Source organism: Porites lutea, chromosome 9 (assembly GCF_958299795.1).
Source record: "Porites lutea chromosome 9, jaPorLute2.1, whole genome shotgun sequence".
In the NCBI taxonomy this organism is placed as follows: Eukaryota; Metazoa; Cnidaria; class Anthozoa; order Scleractinia; family Poritidae; genus Porites; species Porites lutea.
Window position 1 is genome coordinate 13367734 of NC_133209.1, and position 18830 is coordinate 13386563.

Consider the following 18830-nt stretch of genomic DNA (forward strand, 5'->3'; position numbering starts at 1 on the left):
ATTTGAAGGGAAGAAGTTGGAGAAGACTAAGAGGACGATGGGTCGACGATGGGAGAATTCAAGATAATTTGAAGCCACAGGACAGACTGGTAGTATGGCGATAAAGACGGAGATGCGGTCCACTAAAATATGGGAGGCTCCGAGATCACGGTCGGGTCCGCGAAATTGAGAAAGTGCGAACACGAAAACAGATCTTCCCAGATCACGCGCTTTATATTTTCGCGTACCTTACACTTACGCGTCATCCCTACTATCTGAGAGCCTCGAACAGACTAGAGAGGCAATAGCACATGAAGAGAGTCCGCAATTGGTCGTTTTCATGCAAGAGACGTTTCAGTCGTGTAGAAGTGTTTAACGTCTGAGCATTAAAGTCGACTGGTGTAAAAACGGGACGCACAAAGTAGAAAATAGCATTGTAAAAAAAATAGAGTTTTCCTTAAAAAAAAATACACAGCTCTAACTCTTCCCAGACCGTCTTCCCACTTCGTCGTCTCTGGACGAATTGGGCATAAATGTGTTTCAATTTACGGCGTCCACGTCTGTGGCGTTAAAGTCGTCTGTTATGTGCGTCTGAACGACGCAGTTGACAGAAGACGTTAATATCGTCAGACGTTTTTTAAATGCGTCTGTCTTATTTACCGTCTTTGTACACCAGACGTTGAAGTCTGATGAAGGGACAGTAGTCCCGAAACGTCTGGATTTTCAAACATTTTAGCGCTGAGAACACAAAGACAAATTTTAATTGTAATCTGACGTTGAAGTCATCTTATCACGACTTTCAGATCTCTAGTATGAAACGGCCATTTGTTACCAATTCGCATTTCCTGTCGCCTTGCAACTATGTCATATTACCGAATGATAATATTTATATTTCCTCTGAGAATCTGTTTAGAATGTTCTATTTTACTTATTGGCCGGACTTAAACCGTTTATATTGATTCCGTACGCAAGAAGCGCCATCAGCCCCAGGCCACGAAAACTCGCCAGATATTTTACTGTGCTTCAAAACTGATTTCCTAAGTAATCAGGGGCACCCAACGGCAATTTTCGGGAAAATATCTGTTCGGGAGACGATTTGAGATCTAGAATTTTCGGAGCATTTGTTGTAAAATTTCTTGCTTGCCTGCCTCTCCTAGGATTTTCGAACATCTACAAAATGGTATAATTACCCATTTTAAACGGATATTTACCCTAAAAAAGGCCACCTAGAATTTTCGGGAGCCTTTTCCTGGCTGAAATTTTCGAGAAGGTAAGTTTTTATCCCTATAATTTTCGGATCACTAGACTTTCAGCTAGGAAATCCGAACAGATGAAAAGTTTTTAGGGGATAAAAATATGCCTATATCTACCGTTTGAACACTAAAATACGTTCAACAATGCTATGTTAAGTGGTTTTGAACTATATCCTCGTTGGGTGCCCTTGAGTAATGAATATTGTTTTCAAGAATTCTGAACGTTGCTATGCAAATTGCAGTGAATGTTGTTTAACAACAGTGAGAAAAAGAGTTTACATAAGTGGCGATAATGAGACTCACTTGTGGAAAAGTGCGAACAGCCCAGACTTGTGCCATATTTACCGTGGATCCTGTGACTATGAAGGACTTCTTTGCAAAGTTTGTAAAGCTGCATTCACTCTCTGGGATCCGCGGATCACTAACTGCGTGGGTTACCGCACAACCGACAAACTTGATTGGTGCAATACTTAAAACAAAACTGTGGGAAGGCTGACTTGCTTTGATCTTGTTTCTTTTTTTAGCTTTTGAAATGTTTATAAACAGCGTTCTGATCCAGCGAAGAAACTTAATTGCACTACCTTACTTATTAATTTTGAAAAAGAAGCCTTTGTATGCAGGGTTTTAAGCTAATTAGTGTATTCACCTTCGGAATAGCTTCATGAGGTTATCTCACAAAGTAATGCAAAAAGAAACAACAGTCTCCTTCTTTTCTTTCGTCTGTCTTTTATGCATCTCGGCCAACCATCTTTGGCCTTTTTGGTGAATAATGAAAATAACTTGCTCAGGAAAGTTTACGACCCAAAAAAATGCCCACAAAATAACAAGCCACATTCAAAAAACAATATTCTCAATGGCCAATTAAAAAAAATGCAAAGCGTTTATTTATTATGTGCATAGTCACATACAACTTAAGAGTTGCGACCATATTAAACTAGAGGAGATGTTTCCGGGATTATTACTTTTGGGTTATTCGGATTTGCATGCGTTTACACGCATCAGGAAATCCTACAAAATCCATTGGAATACAAAGTATTCACCAAGAGGAAATATTCTCTCTTGGTAATCAGTTAAGATTCAGGTCCGGATTCAACTCAAACACGCGACCAAAACGGGATGTTTTCATTCCGGATTAATGCATTTGCATTTTCATGAATCCGTGAACGAATCCGGTGACAAAATGGTCCGAATTCGTGAGAACCTCCTCTGACGTAAACTAGCCTAAGTCACTGCCATGAAATTCCAATTTTACCAACGTTACAAGCCGGTTTGGCTTTCGTCGTGACCTAAGACAGTGTTAAGAGGCTATGTCAAGCAACTTGCTACAAAAAGCTATTACATGTCTTCGCATCAATTACACTACAAAAATAACAGCCAAGCCCTCTTATTTAAGACAGTATTTGCTACGGATTCAGGCAAGGATGGACAAGGATTGGCCAACTCTTTGAAGTTTTAATGCTATGCCTGCACAAATCACCCAGAGGGTTATGGTTAGAGCTTCCTGATAAAATTTGTTTCATACCTTCATAACTCTACAGGAGCATTTTGTGTTTGGGTACTGAGTGATGACTTCAGCACAGTCAGACTGATCTAAAACAGCAATTTCTCCATGACAAAGCCCCTTTAACTCTCTGATTGCTCTACTGGAGATCAGGGTGCCGTGTATGGTTTCTTGAACTTCTCCTTCTCTGAATCTATCAATGGAGTAACATTTTCCTTCATTCTAAAAACTTCGAACATTTTAAAAGCTGCGTTTAGGGGCACACCATACAAGTTCCACACTATGACTTCCCCACAGACCCATGATTTGTCTTTCAGAAACTTTAAAGCCATGTTTGTTCCTATTTTGAATTTTCAGTAAAAGTGCCTAAAAAAAGCTTCAAGTGGCTTCTAATTAACTGCTTTAATCTCCTCCCAAATTACCTCATACTGATTTGTGAACAGAGGGAGCATATTATTAATCAAAGATCTTTTCCAAGCACACACCATACTGACCAAACTTAGAGTGCACTCCTTTTGGGAAGATCCAGATTTAATAGGATCAGTGATCCAAGATCACTATGATCATGGTACATCCAATAAACCGATGAATCCTTTCCCAGGGTGGATCCATCAAATCCTTTGAAGTGCTGTGATCTGAGTGATCTTGAATCATGACTGATCCAGATCATCCCAAGAGAACGCACTCTTAGTGTTTTGATCAACTGATATTCTGATTAATTTGGGATGTTACATTATACACTTAATGTCAGGTCCCGAGGGAAACAGTTAGTTTTGTCGACTTCTTCGACTTTGTCTCGGGAAACATTAAGACCCTCGGGCAAACAAAACTAACTGGTTATATTTCTAGACTTTCACTTCAACAGCGACAAAAGAATAACTGGAGCGAACCAAAACAGTCGACTCGATACTTATAACAACACAAATCTAATTCTCAAAACCACTGAATGAATGATTTACAAAGTACTTTCCTTATATTATCTGCATCTTTTTCCTCCACTAGCTGCTGCTTCTCTTCTGGGATAACTTTTAAAATCGTTGCTTTTTCAATAGCTTGAGGCTTCGTGTTTGTGTTGTTGTGTTCATTCACGAAAAAGAAAACTGGCAGTCTTTTTCCCGCCTTCTGCCACGCCATTTTCCACTATGCTTTGATCACGTGCTCTGATGTATCCCGAGCGGGGTACTTTGCCCCCCCCCCCCGCTATCGGGAAACATTTGATTTTAGTCAAGCCCACGTGATCAAGAATCAACCAATGGCAGTCCCTGTTTAGTTGAGTGAAAATCTAGCAATATCATTCAACTATCCCCCGAAGGGGAAGTGAATAGTGGAGGATATACATGTATACCGGGACGCAATCGAAACGTTGAGGTATATATCTAGGGCTATGAACCGACCCTGAGGGGGATAGTTGTTTTACTATTTACCAAATCAGTTGGATAAAAATCAAAAAGGAGCTTTTTGTGAATAAAAGACGTCACTTTGTTAGAGTTTGTTTACGTTTTAATTGACAGTGCTCTGGGGATCATTTGTTATTATTTTGTTGCAAATTCAGTGGGAAATTTTTTTTCTACTTGCCAGTAAACACCGACAAGCCAAATTTTGTCTTGGTATTTGTTGGCGCAGCTGATTTATTTACCGCTAAAATTTCATCTCTCAAAAAAGTCGCGAAACAAGAAGACATTTTGAATCCCATCACAAAACGGTGAATATCCCAGGATATTCCGAGTTACGGGAGTCAATCAGAACGCGCGAAAATTGCTATCCACTGATTTGGTAAATACCAAAACAATATATTAGGTTTACGCAACTGCACCCTCCCCTTCCCTCCCCAACCTGAATAAATAAAGGTTCTCTGTCTCAGTAAATCATAAATCTGACTAAGTTTAGTTTGTAGTAAGAACGATTATACTAGTATAACTTAATCAACTGCTATAACCGGTGATAATAGGGACCTTAAGATACAAGTTGTTCTACAAGGTCAAGTAAGCAAACAAGTTTGCCATGTAGTTTTAGAAAACACAAGCACCATTTCCCAGATATGAAAATGGCATCACTTCCACTGGGTAGCCTAGCTGCATCTCCATGGTAAGAGGCAGCCTACCCATAATAATATATTGCGGTTACAGATATGGGTAAATTAACTGTACCCATATTGGGAAACAGTGTATCATAAGGTTAGTACTCTGACATAAAATAGCCTGCTGAGCAACATTTTATATTGTTGTGTTACTGGTCAGCGAGCGTGCAAAGAAAGTAGTGTCTGATAGCCTGGGGCTAGTGGATTTTGCTATCGGCTGGTGAATACTGTTTTTAACTTGCCTGATGGACAAGTGATTGTTTTTGAGGAATTCAAATATCAGAAGAACTGTGAAATCAATTCTGCTCGTCAGGAAGTTTTTGGGGCTAGTTGAAATGACATCTGGCTAGTAAATGCTAGTTTCAGCTTGCCGAATGGCAAGCTGTAAAAATGATTTTCTTTGCACCCTGCTGGTAAAAGTGATCTACATCTAACAAAAAACAATGAAGCCATACTACAATGAATGGTCCTGCCATGGCAAGGTTATGTCAGTTACCATCACCTAGTTTGTTCATTACTTCATGTAAAGAGCTAGAAGTAATGGAAGATCTGAGATACAGCATGATGTTAAACTGCCCAGCTCAGACTAGCTGGGGTGGATGAACTGTTTCTGAAATTGATCCCGCCTCTTGTGGTGGCACCTGAAAATAGTTGTTGAGGTTGCCTGAACAGAAGTATTTCCAACCATTATAGCAAATAAAGCAAACCAGATACACCAATGGTACATAAGCTAGAACATTCACAGTGTCTTTAAGGCCATCTTGAATGGAGTCTGAGGCATCACTTACCACGCTTGAACTGAAGATGACGACAAAGCACAAATTTGTGAGAAGAATAGCATCTAATGTATTCAACCAGTTGTAGCTGTCATTTTCATCAGTCTTGTAAGGACGAAGGTAAAGGCAGGTTACAACAATAATAACACTGGATGCTTCTAGTATTGATCTCTTAAGTGATCCAAATGGGACATATAGAGCAATAAGCAAGATGAAAACACGACATATGAAATAATATGCCGCAAACCATCTGTATTCATCTTTGAAGCATCTCTGAAATGTGTCAAAGAACAATCTGAAATTGTTTAAGTAAGGTATGCGCCTCAAGAACCATGGGGTAAAGAGAAGGACCAATGGCAGAAATAAAACAAAAAACACAATCCAAAGACATGCAAGGATAGTAAATGGCAAGTGCTTTCTCCAATCTCTGGTAAAGTCAATGTTACCATCTGCATACAACACCCAACTTCCATTGATGGGAACGTAGTGGAGAATACGCCAAGAGATCAAAGTAACATTTGTGTAACAGAGGACTAACAGGGTACAAAATGCACGGGAAACATTTTTGTTTATATAACAGGATGGACGGTACCTTGCTATTTTACCCAAAGCAAACAGTAGGAGAAGAACATATGATGGAAGAATATAGTTAATACCAAGTTTATAAAGGTTAGTCATTCCATTGAAAAGGCAAGCTCCAACACCCTTGATTCTCCAGTTGGCCACACCAATGATGAATGTGATAAATGGATCAAGATATTGTCCCTCTTGTAAAAGAAATGCGATAATTTGATAAGAGTACAACCATGCATTGAGATAAGTTGTGAAGATGTCCAATTCAATACGTAGAACCACCAAAACTAACAGTAATGTCATTATGAAAAATACCAGGAGAAGCCAAAGGTGACTATTAAGGCATTCTTCCTGGCAATGTTCATCACCTAAGTTCACAGAGTAGTGGTCCTTACATGCTCCACACAGGACACTTGACCCATTGCGGCCAGTGGTACAAATTTTTTCAGAATCATACTGAAAAGATGAGGCTCTACACACATCACTGCAGTAGTCTGGAGGACAAGGGTATGTGCTGAATTTATCATCCACAAATCCACCCCAATATCCACTCTTTAACATAACATGTCTGAAGTCACCATTGCACTTTGCTATACCAGCCTCCTGCATACAAGAACATGTCTCACCATCCTTTTGCTCAAAACCAGGATAACATCCTCTTAACATCACAGGTTCAGAGAATTTATGAACAACACGACCAGCAATTGTATTGGCATGGACCTTGAAATCACTTCCTTGCTTTCCTTTTAGACTCAAATTGTTGATTTTGGGATAATCACCCTGAATCAAAAACAAATTTGAAGCTGTACCAAGAGTTACATTTCCATCAACAATGGTTACATTCACCACACCCAACACTGAACTGTTTTTCTCATCTATTAATTTGACAGTAGCATTAAAGCTCTCACTTGGAGAAACCTTCCAGTCTGATATGTTTATCTGAATCATGAATGCATCAGTAGCAATTTGTACTTTCGAACTTTCATTTCTATCTAAATACAGAATTGTGTTGGGCCACTCAAGTGATTCATTGTTTATGCGAGGTTGATTAGCCCACCGACATCCATCAAGAGTTGAGGCATACACAGAGTCACCACCACCAGTAGTATTCACCTTATTGCCTCCAAAAACTATTTTGGTTTTCCACTGAGTGACATTGTTGAGACTGAAGTGGTTGTTGTAAGCAACGAAGCAGGTACGAGTATTAAGTTCTGTGGTCTCAAAAGCCACCACAGGTGGCCCAGAATCCTTCACATAAATTGCTCCTCCACGCTCTACCGCAGTGTTATTAAAAAAGTTTAGTTGACTGTGTGGCATAAGCATGATAACTGATGCGCCATACAATCCTAGAGCCCCACCCTGACCTCCTATGTTGTATCTGAAGGTAACATGTCCAAAAACATGGACAACTGCATTTTCTACCACCATAGCAGTGTTGTTATTATACGCAATGCGATCAACACCTTTAAAAATAATTGGAGTTGAGAAGGAGTAGATTGCTCCCTGGCCAATGACATCTTCAGTCAAAACTATCATATTATTAGTGACATTGCAGTGCTCAAGAACAATTCTGTGGATTAGCATGGGTCCCCTTCCATGCAAGTCACTAAGACCATTTATAGGACGTGGGGAAGCTAGTCCAATAGCAGAGCCCATTGTTGCAGTATTGTTGTTCCACACACAGTTTATGTATTGAACATAAATACTTTCGTCGTTAAAAACCTTCAAATAAGAATTAGTTCCATGATGTGACACTCCTCCACCTAATACTGCTTTATTGCCGTCAAACGTGCAATCTTCATGTTTTATTTGGTTTGGAAGTAACTGCTGCTTGTCACTTGTAGCAAGTGTACCACTCCTAATAGCCCCTCCAGCAAAATCTGCTTTGTTATTTTTAAATATGCACCTTGTAACTTCCAGTGTGTTGTTTTGTACTTCATCTTGATATTCAATGAAAATCCCACCTCCCCAAAGAGCATGGTTGTCTGCGAAGTTACAAAGACTTATCTCAATGAAATTATTTTCTGCAGCACCCTTCACAAAAATTGACACCCCTCCTCCTCTTCCAAAGGGAAAATGATGATCTCCATATGGATTTTCAACCGCTGCTGTTATGCTCTGTTTAGGAGCATGATTGTTTTTAAATGTGCAATTAGTGATAAAGAAGGTGTTGTTACTGTCAAAGTCAGCCAAAAAAGATGAATTTTGATCAAATGGAAATTCTCCCCCTCTGTACGTAAACTCCATGTAAATGCCACCACCAGCACGTGCAACATTTGTCGAAGTGAAGCTTTCATTGTGACCATTACCTTCAAATCTGGAGTGAGATATCTTCACACCTCCTACGTCATACATATTTATTCCTATCCCAGAACTGTTGATTATCCAGCAACTTTCGATGACAACGTTCTTGCAGTATACAAAAAAGACAGCCGAGTGAAACTGAATGTGAGCATTTAATTGTGCAAACGCATCACCAGCCGTGCTGTTATGCAAGCCACCGCATCCATGAAGCAATATTCCACTGAGCCTGATGTTTTCGCTCCGTTCAAATGACAAGCTGCCATTACGATGACAGTCAACCTTCACAAAGCTCGACTCTCCATTTCCAGCTAAGGAAATATTTGTCTTGTTGATAAAGTGAAAATGTTCAGTTAGGTTATATGGATAATACCCAGACTGCAGCGATACATTTCCGCTGAACGAAGAATTCTCGACGTATCTTAGAGCATAGTCGAGAGTTCGACATGGAACCGTTTTTTCATGTAAACACGAGGTGTTATCCTTACCACTTTCTTGGGAAACTACGATGGTTGTCGTCGCTTCTGGACGGAGCAACAAGAAAGGAGCCACGAACAACATTTTGAGACTGAAGGACAAGAACGAAAAAGAAAGTGGAACCATTGTGGAAACACTACACATGATGACAGAACCACTGTACTCATCGCGCGTATTCTGGGAAAACAGGGAACTAGACTATATTCTACTGAATCTGCCTCGTACCCAGGCCAGTTGGCGCTATCCGAGCAACCACCACCATTAACCACCACTATCGCCGAGGACGACTATCAGCATTAATCCCCTTGGAATTGTTACTCAGCTGGCCCGGGTTGCTCGAAGGATTGTTTATTGCTAACCAGCGTTAAATACCATGGAAACCTATACATTTTGATACCTCTTAACCAACGGTTAGCGGGGGGTTAGCGCTAACCAGGCTTCGAGCAACCGGCAAACTTTGCTCTGTTATTGCGTTCGAGAAAGGGGAATGCCTACTATTCGTGTACCGTACACGAAGTAGTAACCGTTCTGTATGCGATTTCACGGTTTGGACGCAATCTTGGACCGGCCTCGCCTAGCACACTTTGCCTCGATCTCATGTGTTCAGTTGTTCTCGCCCTGGAGCTGGTATCTATTTTGTGACACTCGTTCACAGATGAAACTGTGGCGTTTTTCAGCGGCAGATTTTCTGTTTACCATGCACAGGTTTGTTTACATTGGAAAATTTCCATTCAAAGATAATCGGATATGTAAATATAATGTATGTTAATTTGCACACTGTATTTGTTTTTATGGATGCAAGCAAGAGAGAATGATCATTCTCTCCTAATGCAAGCAAGATCAGCTTAGATCGATCATATTTGATTCTATTACAAATTGCATCTTTTCGCTTTTAAAAGCTATTTACAGCGTTGTATTTGCTTTTGTTTCTCACCATTTATGAAAAACGTACATGGTGCGTTGTATTTTGAAAACAGAGCTAAGTAAGTGAGTCGTGTTAGCCTAGTTTCACACTACAAGGGTTTAAAGTGATACGCGAAGCTGAAACGTTTAAGAATAGATAAATAATTTTCTTCTAACTTGAAAACCTACCGTTATACATATAAGATGAAAACGTTTTTATACTTGAGTAAACTAAATGAGATGTTAAAAAAATCTCTTCGCACGTAGTTTTTGCGTCCAGTAAGACACACGTCCAATAAATGTGCGACTACAGTTTTGGGTTTTTTCAATAATGAAACAAACTGTTAACTTGAAAATCTGCATCTGAAGGACAAAGAATGGCAAGAAGTGTATTGTAATCTTTTTGAAACAGGCTTTAGTAAAACGTTTCTTGTGCACATTTTCTTCTACTTGACAATGGTCTCTGTCATCCTATGGAGACGTTCATTTTGGCTTAAAGACATCTTTAAAACCGGAACTGATTTGGGAACACACTGGTTGTTTACCGGGAAATCCAGTTGGAAAGTAGTGGAACACGACGTTTTGGGTCTTCCCAACAGAAAATTTCCGGGCGCAACGGAACATCTGAAAAAGGTAGTCCTTTTTATTCCGGACGGAAAATTACAAACGGAAATTCGTGTTCCAAAGCCATTCTCAGGTAAATGGAACTGATTTGAACAAATGGTAAACGCGATTCCGGGACGAAATTTACCAGTCCCGAACTTTTCAAACCATTTATCCAAACCGTGAACCGACCCGCAGTTTGCCCGAAGCAAGTGGGTTGTTTACCCAAGTTCCCAGAAAATCTGTTTGGAAAGTAAAGTCGACAGTAAAAGGAATTCGGATTTTTCCGGCTGGTTCCGGTGGAACATTTTCTGGAGCAAGAGATTTCTGAAAAGGTGGTCCTGTTTTTCCAGACAGAATATTCCAATCGGGAATTCGTGTTCCCAGCTTGAAAGTTGCTTGAAAGCCATGTTTGATACCACGCAGGCTACCAGTTTTAGGCTTTCGCGGCCGTTTTTCGTTGAATGGAACTGATTTGGGCAAATGGTAAACGCGATTCCGAGGCGAAATTTACCAGTATTAAATTTTGCCTCACAAATTAGATCAAATTACCGAAACCGTGAACCGACCGGTTTGCCCGTGTAAATATGTAAATGGTAAACGACCACTCATTTAAAGACGCCTTCTTATTTGGGGTGGCGGGGGGGGGGGGGGGGTGGTATGTATGTCCGTAGCCTGAATTAAAAAAAAAAGGTCTATTCGCGAATTGAAAAGGGAGAACATGTCGCTCTGTCACTATTGTATTTGTGATTTTCCTCGTCGCTGTCGCAGTTTCAATCCATCTTCATGTCGCTTGTCGGAATTTATTGTAACCCTAACATGAAAACGACATTTTTTAAAGCTTTATGAAGCAACTCCGGAAGAGGACGAAGAGATCTGGGTACGAGATTCCGAGGGGCGCGCAACGAATCCCCACTTATCCTGCATTGCGTGATTTGCCCTGCGATTTACTATGGTAGGCGGAATGGTGCAAAATTCAACGAATCAAAATCACTACCAACATCAAAAACCAATCTGCAGTTCAACATTTTTTTTTCTACATCAACAATAAAATCCGTCCAACTTCAACGATTAATATAATAATCAACATTCGAAATATGCCTAATTCAACAACTAGAGAAAATCAACATCAACAAAACTTCCTCTTTTCTTCAACGACGATTTGCCTCACAACCAACATCGGACATCGACTTCAACAACAAAACACGTTCAACAATTTGGGGACTAACGACTGGCTATGGTCGAGGGAGGTTGGGACCCAGGAATTCTAATCATGGGGCTTGCTGGGAAATAGATGCAACCAAATGCAAAGTATCGGGTGGAACTTCTTTTTTACAGATTTGGAACAGTTAGTCTTAGTTTAGGAGCAATTGTAGCCTGGGGTATCAGGAAGGATCAGATGGAAGCGAAAAAGGGAGAGAGCTGAAGAAGCGAAACGCCTGACACAGATGCTTTTACTGGAGCCTTCCACCCCCACATAGCTTGATTCGATACCATCCAACCAAAATCACTTCCGGTCATTGGGTTGTCAACTTCAAAAAGCTCACCTAAAATAAATCTCACCTTACTGTCTGGCCGACCTCCGGTGCTTGTGTTGCTACGATTTCGTTTTCTTCTGAAACCTCCAATGAGGAGTTTTCGAATACTTGCAATGGAAAACCTGCCGTTTTTGAGGAGTTATAACATGTTTTAGGAATTGTGCTAGTGTAAGATCGTCAACACTCTGTTTGTAAATAAATGTGTGCCCGGAAAATTGTAAATTGCTTTTGTTTACACAGTTACAACAGGCGCTCATTAATAAGCAGGTTCCTGAGAGGCTGGCAGCTAAAAAGCTGATGTAGATCAGGCCGAGAATCGTCCGAGGGAAAATCCATTTTTAATACATGGCAACCTCGCTCTAATTTTATTTACAGTATAAACAACACCCGGCTTTTAACGGCAGGATGTTATAAATCAGATCTTAGACATCTGAAGCACTGATATCGTCTTCTTTGTCCCGGTCTTGTGAAATCAATACTCGTAGAAGCCGGGTATATGAGGCTTTTCTATAGCTCTACTCCGAGAACATCTTTCCTTTTAACTACGAGCTTTGAAAACGCAATTCTTGCTCGGGTTTTATTTTTATTCCAGGAAAGAACTTGAGAGCACCCTCTACAGCCTTTTTGAATTCGTCTCTGCGTCTCTGTCCGTAAAAGTACCACATGAAGCGGGCCAAGAATGTTTTGTCTTTTTACAGTCGGTCGAGATGACGACCCAAAAGAGCTCCTTTGCGCAGTTTGGCCCGCAAAAACATTATTTAATTCAGGTACAGGACTCGAAGCCGCCGAATGAATAAAATTTCTAGTCCTAGATACAAGATTTAGCTCTAACTCCTCTCGGACACATCGCCTGATTCTGTCCTCTTCATCCCGCCATGTTTGTTTCCTGGTCTCTCTATTTCCCAGCATGCCCTGTGATTAGAATTTCTGGGTACCAACCTCCCTCGACCATAGCCAGTCGTTCGTCCCCAAATTGTTGAACGTGTTTTGTTGTTGAAGTCGATGTCCGATGTTGGTTGTGAGGCAAATCGTCGTTGAAGAAAAGATGATTTTTTGTTGATGTTGATTTTCTCTAGTTGTTGAATTAGGCATGCGAATGTTGATTATTATATTAATCGTTGAAGTTGGACGGATTTTATTGTTGATGCAGAAAAAAAATGTTGAACTGCAGATTGGTTTTTGATGTTGGTAGTGATTTTGATTCGTTGAATTTTGCACCATTCCGCCTACCATAATTTACAACCTAAAAATTAGTATTGTACCCATTTATTCTAGACAATCCAATTGTTTCATCAATTTATTGATCACTTCATTATCAAAATATTCAAATACACATCCTTATCATTTCACTTGAAATAAAATATCCGCGAGTAAAAAATTCATATTTACAATTGAAAGAAGGTATTTCTACAGAAGAATATAATATTTGCTTGTAAATCATAGTGTATGAATTTAACCAGAGCAGCAGAGAGCTTTTCTAAGAAACCAAAACATAGCCAACCTTCAACCTAGCGACTCCCCTTGCTACAGTCACAACATTTTAATCATTCTGACAGCTTCTTTGACGAAGTTTATCTCTGTCAGCCTCCGAGGAAGGTTTGTTTTTTAAATCGAATCTCACTAATCTCATCTGACACATTAAGGCAATTGGCTTTTGCATATACCGAAGTTTTACTTCATTGTATATACATATACTTACGTATCTGTCTATGAATATATTGATGATCGAAATAATTGCAGAGTAAAGACGCCTTTCAAGCCGAGTGTCGACTGATAAAGGAATACCAGTATACAGCTAATTGGAGAAAGGTTGTTGGAAAAAAATGTGCACTCGACAATCCCTGAAAGGTAATATGGGATATGATCAATACGCTGTTCCTGACACTGTAGCTGTCGAACCTACTTTTGTTGCTTTCCTTTAGCACTCGCAAACATACTCCCATGGCCTCTCCTGCCATTCTTTCAAATTTCTTTGAAGAACCATGAACTTAAAACCACCCACAATACCTTTTGGGATTGTCGCGTGCACTTTTTCCGACATCCTTTCTCGAAATAGCTGTTAACTGATTAAGGAAAATGAGCAGCTTCAACTGCCCCCCCTCCCTGCCCCCCCCCCCCCCCCCGATTCATTCTGGAGGCATTCACATTATTGGTATGTGTTACTTCAACAAATACAATAAAGATCTGAGATAAATAACGTTGAATTATTTCTAACGTGGTCGTCCAAGGACAGATTTTTTCAGTATGTTACTGTTGCTGTCACTCATACCAACTTGGTCATTAGACTCTGCATTAGCATAATTCGCATGCTGCATCGCCGGCTCGTGTTCGTCAGTTGTAACATGAACGAATCCCTTGGTGTTATCCTTAGACTCAGCCTCGTATGGTGACATCATAGCAAATCTATCAAGTTCCGCGTCATTTATGGGGCCCCCCATGTCAACATTACTCCCCAAACCCATATCCCCTCCCATGTTATCCATAGGGCTTCCCATACTATTCGAAATCCCATATTGCCCGTTCTGTATGGTACTTTCCATTCCACCTCCATTCATAACCACTCCGTAGTCTCCTCCACTCGGCATCATACTCCCCACCTGTGTCATTTCTCCAGCGGCAGCAGAATTCAGGTCGACAGCAGGAACTGGTGAACCGGCTTCTGGTTTGGAATCCTCAACCGGATTTGGTTTCTCGCTGTCTTGTTGCTCTTCATCCATGTTACTGTTTTCCCCAGTGGATTTCTTCAGAACAAAGTTCAGTTCCGCTGCATCCCTGTCAGTGACGGTAATTTCCTTAGTTTGAGGTTCATATCCCCGAGCGGTGGCGGTGACCTTGTAGCCCCCTGGGAGCAGAAGTCTCCAATAATCACCGTCTTTAGCTGTGATGACTTCTTTTCTGCGGTTATCAACATAGATAGCAGCACCAGGAATTGGAGAACCCTGGCTGTCTTTTACAAAACCCTTTACTCCTTTATGGACCTAGGTAAATATAACAAAAAGCAAGAATGTTAAACTCAACTCTCCCTCGGAAGAAGCCTCATCGGAGAACATAGCATTTTTGCAGTTTATAGCGGACCTGTTTTTGTTGTCATTTTTTATTTCAAATATGAAGCTTCACAGCAATGCTTTACTGGTCTTCCCTGTCGAAGAACTTGCACATCGCCCTCTTGCAAAAAGAAGTACAGTATGTTGTCCTTGGTCCGGCCGGTTTCACTTTGTGGTGTAATTTTCGGGAAGAAAATAAGGTTACAATACAAACGAAACTTTCTGAGTTTTCCCGGTGTTAGCGAAGGCGGAAAAATCAAGTTGACGCCAACGAACGGTGAATTTTGTTCCGTTATCTTAAGTTTTTTTTTTCAAGGTGCCTTAAATTACTTGGATATAGTTTGAATTCAGTTATATGCGATTAAGTGCGTTAAGGAAGCTAAGTTTTGGTGTACAAGAAATGTTCTTTCGACTTGCAAAAAAAAATTTGGTCGACAAGTTGAATTTTAAAACCAAATTTATAGGTAATATTCTAAAGTAAATTTTGTTAAAATTGGTCTCCTTGCTGTAATTATATCCTCCCCTGATGTAAAAGTAGCCTGTCTGATTAATAAGTCATCCAAACGTTTTAGTGCATGTTCGTCGCACGTTATTTTCCGAAGTGCTCTAAATGTCTTCGGTTCCTGTCTAGCTATATATCTTAACCGTATTCAGTATATTGCATCTGAACTATTTTTTACTTTCGCAAAGACTTGCGAAGATATTGACAAGAGTTTTTGCTGATAACTTTTTAACCATAAATGGAAAGTAGAGCCCCAGTCTAAAAACGAAATCGCCGAAATCATAAACGATCCAGATTGAAGTGACTATCCAATTTTCTGTTAAGGTAAACTGTTTAAAACTAACTCACTGTTTTTTAAGCCATGAAATTAAAGGTATTTTAAATACTTACCTGATCAATGTAAGCGATCAGCGCTCTTTTGTTTTCTTCCCAGGCTTTAGGAAGTTCAGCGGCCTCTGGGAATTTTTTACATCCCTGCTCTATAGTAACCTCGAAACAATTGGAGTTCACATAGTTATAATCCTGCATCCCTCCTGACACGCTGTACCAAGCAGCACCATTTGTTACTCCATCGTCAAAGTGATCCGGGGGGACCTCAGGACACGGCCATGGTGGGTTTTTGAGGTGCATGGTTGGGTGTGCCATAGAATAACTTTTGGCCAGCTCCTTAAAGACGTCATCATCAGGAGATTTGCTGTATTCGTTTTTGCCATTCGGAGCGTCGTCAAAGGGGTAATTTGCTACCAAAGAACCCCCATGTAGGTTTGCACTGAGCACAAAAGGATAGTCATGAATCCACTTCATAACTGCCAGTGTTTCAGGCTGAGGTGGTCCTGTCACACTCCCGAAAAACTGATCTGGAAAATTCCGATTTAAGTCAACGTTGTTAGCATTACTACGCCCAATGATCCAATCCTTGCGATTATTCCCCTCAGCGGCGAGTTCATATCCGTCAGGATTCATACTTGGCATGAGATGAATGCGGGTGGTGTCTAACATCTTAGTAAGGTTTGTATCTCGGCCGTAATTTTCACAGAACTCCTTTGCAAGATGCAGGAGCAGTTCTCGACCGACTGCTTCATTGCCGTGCATGTTAGCGACGTACTTGAACTCCGGTTCACCAGCCTCATGTTTTCCAGGATTGTCGGATATTTCTATGACCCACATCTTTCGACCCTGTACAGATTTTCCAACGCTGTACAAGCGAGTGATTTTGGGATACTGTCTGTGGAGGCCTTGAAGATATCCAGTCATTTGCATATAGTTATGGTACGTCCAATCCTCCTCACCTAAAGAGCGTCTACTGCTTTTTGGGCGAGAGGAGACTAGAAACACCCGTAAGAATATGAAAATCACCACCAGGACAGGCGATAATCGGCCCATTGTCCACTAAATTAACTTTACGAGGTACCTGCACACGCTTTCACTGTCTGCTGAGGGGTTCATCCAAGATATCAAACAATGTTTAGTTCTTTCTACTCGAAAAGCCTCTTAACCTCAACCTACGATAGCCTCTGTCACGTCATGTTTCGAGTTTCCTTCTCCTGTATTGCAGCTGATGAACAGAACCTCAAAAGTGGAAATGATTCAAGGACAAGTCCGCTCCTGATTGGCTGGTACCGTGGGAAAGACACGGGTATTGTTTACTTGCCACTTTACAGCGATTGAGTGTTCCAACCAAAATAAACAGGTTGGCTGAATAAAGATGTGACTAAAACCATTACCCCTCGCCCTCTTGAACAACTTGTGATAATTGGTTTCCTTTTGACAAGACAAATCTGACCATCATCTCCCAAGATTGTAATGGGTTATTTTGAGCCACCGACATTTGAGCGTTTTGAGCTTTTTAACTGCTTTAGATTCGTGACACTGTAAAGATTATAAAGTAAGTATTGCTGAAATTTAAATTTTGTATTCAGTTCTCAAGCGAATCATCTTTCTCTGGCCCTCACAAAAAAAATCATTTCTCAGTATGACGAGGAGGCTGATATTTTCATAGTGTATTCTTTAAAAGATCTTGTTCAGAAGACAAACCTCTCTTCTCTTAAATGTGCCACCTTTCGCACACTTTTAGCCTCGACTATTTATTAACATTCAGAATCTGATCCCATGAACGTCAAGTTCACCCAGCTAGTAGACATATGATGAGGAAAAACATTTTCACTTCCTTTAAGTACAAATGCATTGATCAAATTAGCTAAAGCACAACGATGGAACTGCCACCAGACACAGGTTGGAACAGCGGCCAACATGGCCGCCATTTCACTGTTTTTGAACATCAATAATGACCTTGAGAACTGAGGACGGCGACGGCAGCGAAAACGTCTCTGAAAAAGTGAATTCGCGTTCTTTTAATCTTCATTGCAATTACTCCAAGTCACTAACTTTGTCAAATGTAGGTGAACCCTCCTAACATTGAATTCCTAAGAACCAAATCCATTGAGTTCAGAAATCTTCCTCTGTAAAGCTTGAAACTACATGAAATTAGGATCTTCACGCCGTTTTCACGTCGCAGTCCTGCAGTGACGGCAAAGAAATGTACAAAAAAGTGTGATGCACGTGAAATATTGTTCTTTTTGGTTATTAAACCTTTGCTTTTTTGACGTCCTCGTTTCCGTCGCCGTCGTCGGATTTTAAGGTCCCTATTATCAATGGCTACTGTGCCGTCATGTGAAAACCCTATACTAATTTTTCACAAGTGCTTAGGCTATAGCCTAGACTACGAGTAGTCCCCCATTTTTACTCAGGGATAGTAGAGCGAGCAAAACGCGAGCGCGCGTTAAAATCAACCCACGCGAGAAAGCTATAGCCTGAATTTCATCCGATTACTTCGAGTTGCGAAGCAATCGGATGAAACTCAGACTACTCTGGCTAGCCAAAATAGCCTTCTTCAGGTGTAAAAATATGTTTCTAAACAGGACAATAAAACTTCAAAGTCATTTATTAAAGTGAAGAATTCCGAAATATACAAGTGCGGTGTGACGTTTCAAATGAAAGTAATACCAAGGGCCATTATACAATACAATAAGACTCGTCGAAAGGCCAGGTGACTTCACTGGGCTGCCATAAAACCTGGACTATACAGAAATATTGTACTACATGAAAATGACAAGTTAACCAGAACAGACAGCGACCATCTTATAAAAGGAAACAACCCACCCAACCCATCCCGATCCTTATTCAACCGAGACTATAAATAGATGATCATAGATAATCTATATTTTATGGTCGACAAAAATATTCATACGTTTAAAGATTCTTTCCTATTTTCTTGTTATCTTGCTTCAACTTATTAAACAACGA

General features: G+C 40.4%; 2 protein-coding genes across 2 annotated transcripts; both read right to left on the reverse strand.

The window, feature by feature from the left end:
- Positions 1 to 2161: 2161 nt before the first annotated feature.
- On the reverse strand, positions 2162 to 9081 carry LOC140947529 (uncharacterized). Its single transcript, XM_073396659.1, has one exon. It carries the CDS (start codon positions 9079 to 9081, stop codon positions 5392 to 5394), a length of 3690 nt encoding a protein of 1229 aa, XP_073252760.1. The 3' UTR covers positions 2162 to 5391.
- Positions 9082 to 14107: 5026 nt separating this feature from the next.
- LOC140948318 (carboxypeptidase D-like) lies at positions 14108 to 17445 on the reverse strand. The gene is made up of 2 exons (XM_073397546.1): positions 15918 to 17445; positions 14108 to 14959 (listed from the first exon to the last, which is right to left on the reverse strand). The coding sequence occupies exons 1-2, from the start codon at positions 16908 to 16910 to the stop codon at positions 14192 to 14194; spliced, it is 1761 nt and encodes a 586-aa protein (XP_073253647.1). The 5' UTR covers positions 16911 to 17445; the 3' UTR covers positions 14108 to 14191.
- Positions 17446 to 18830: the final 1385 nt, after the last annotated feature.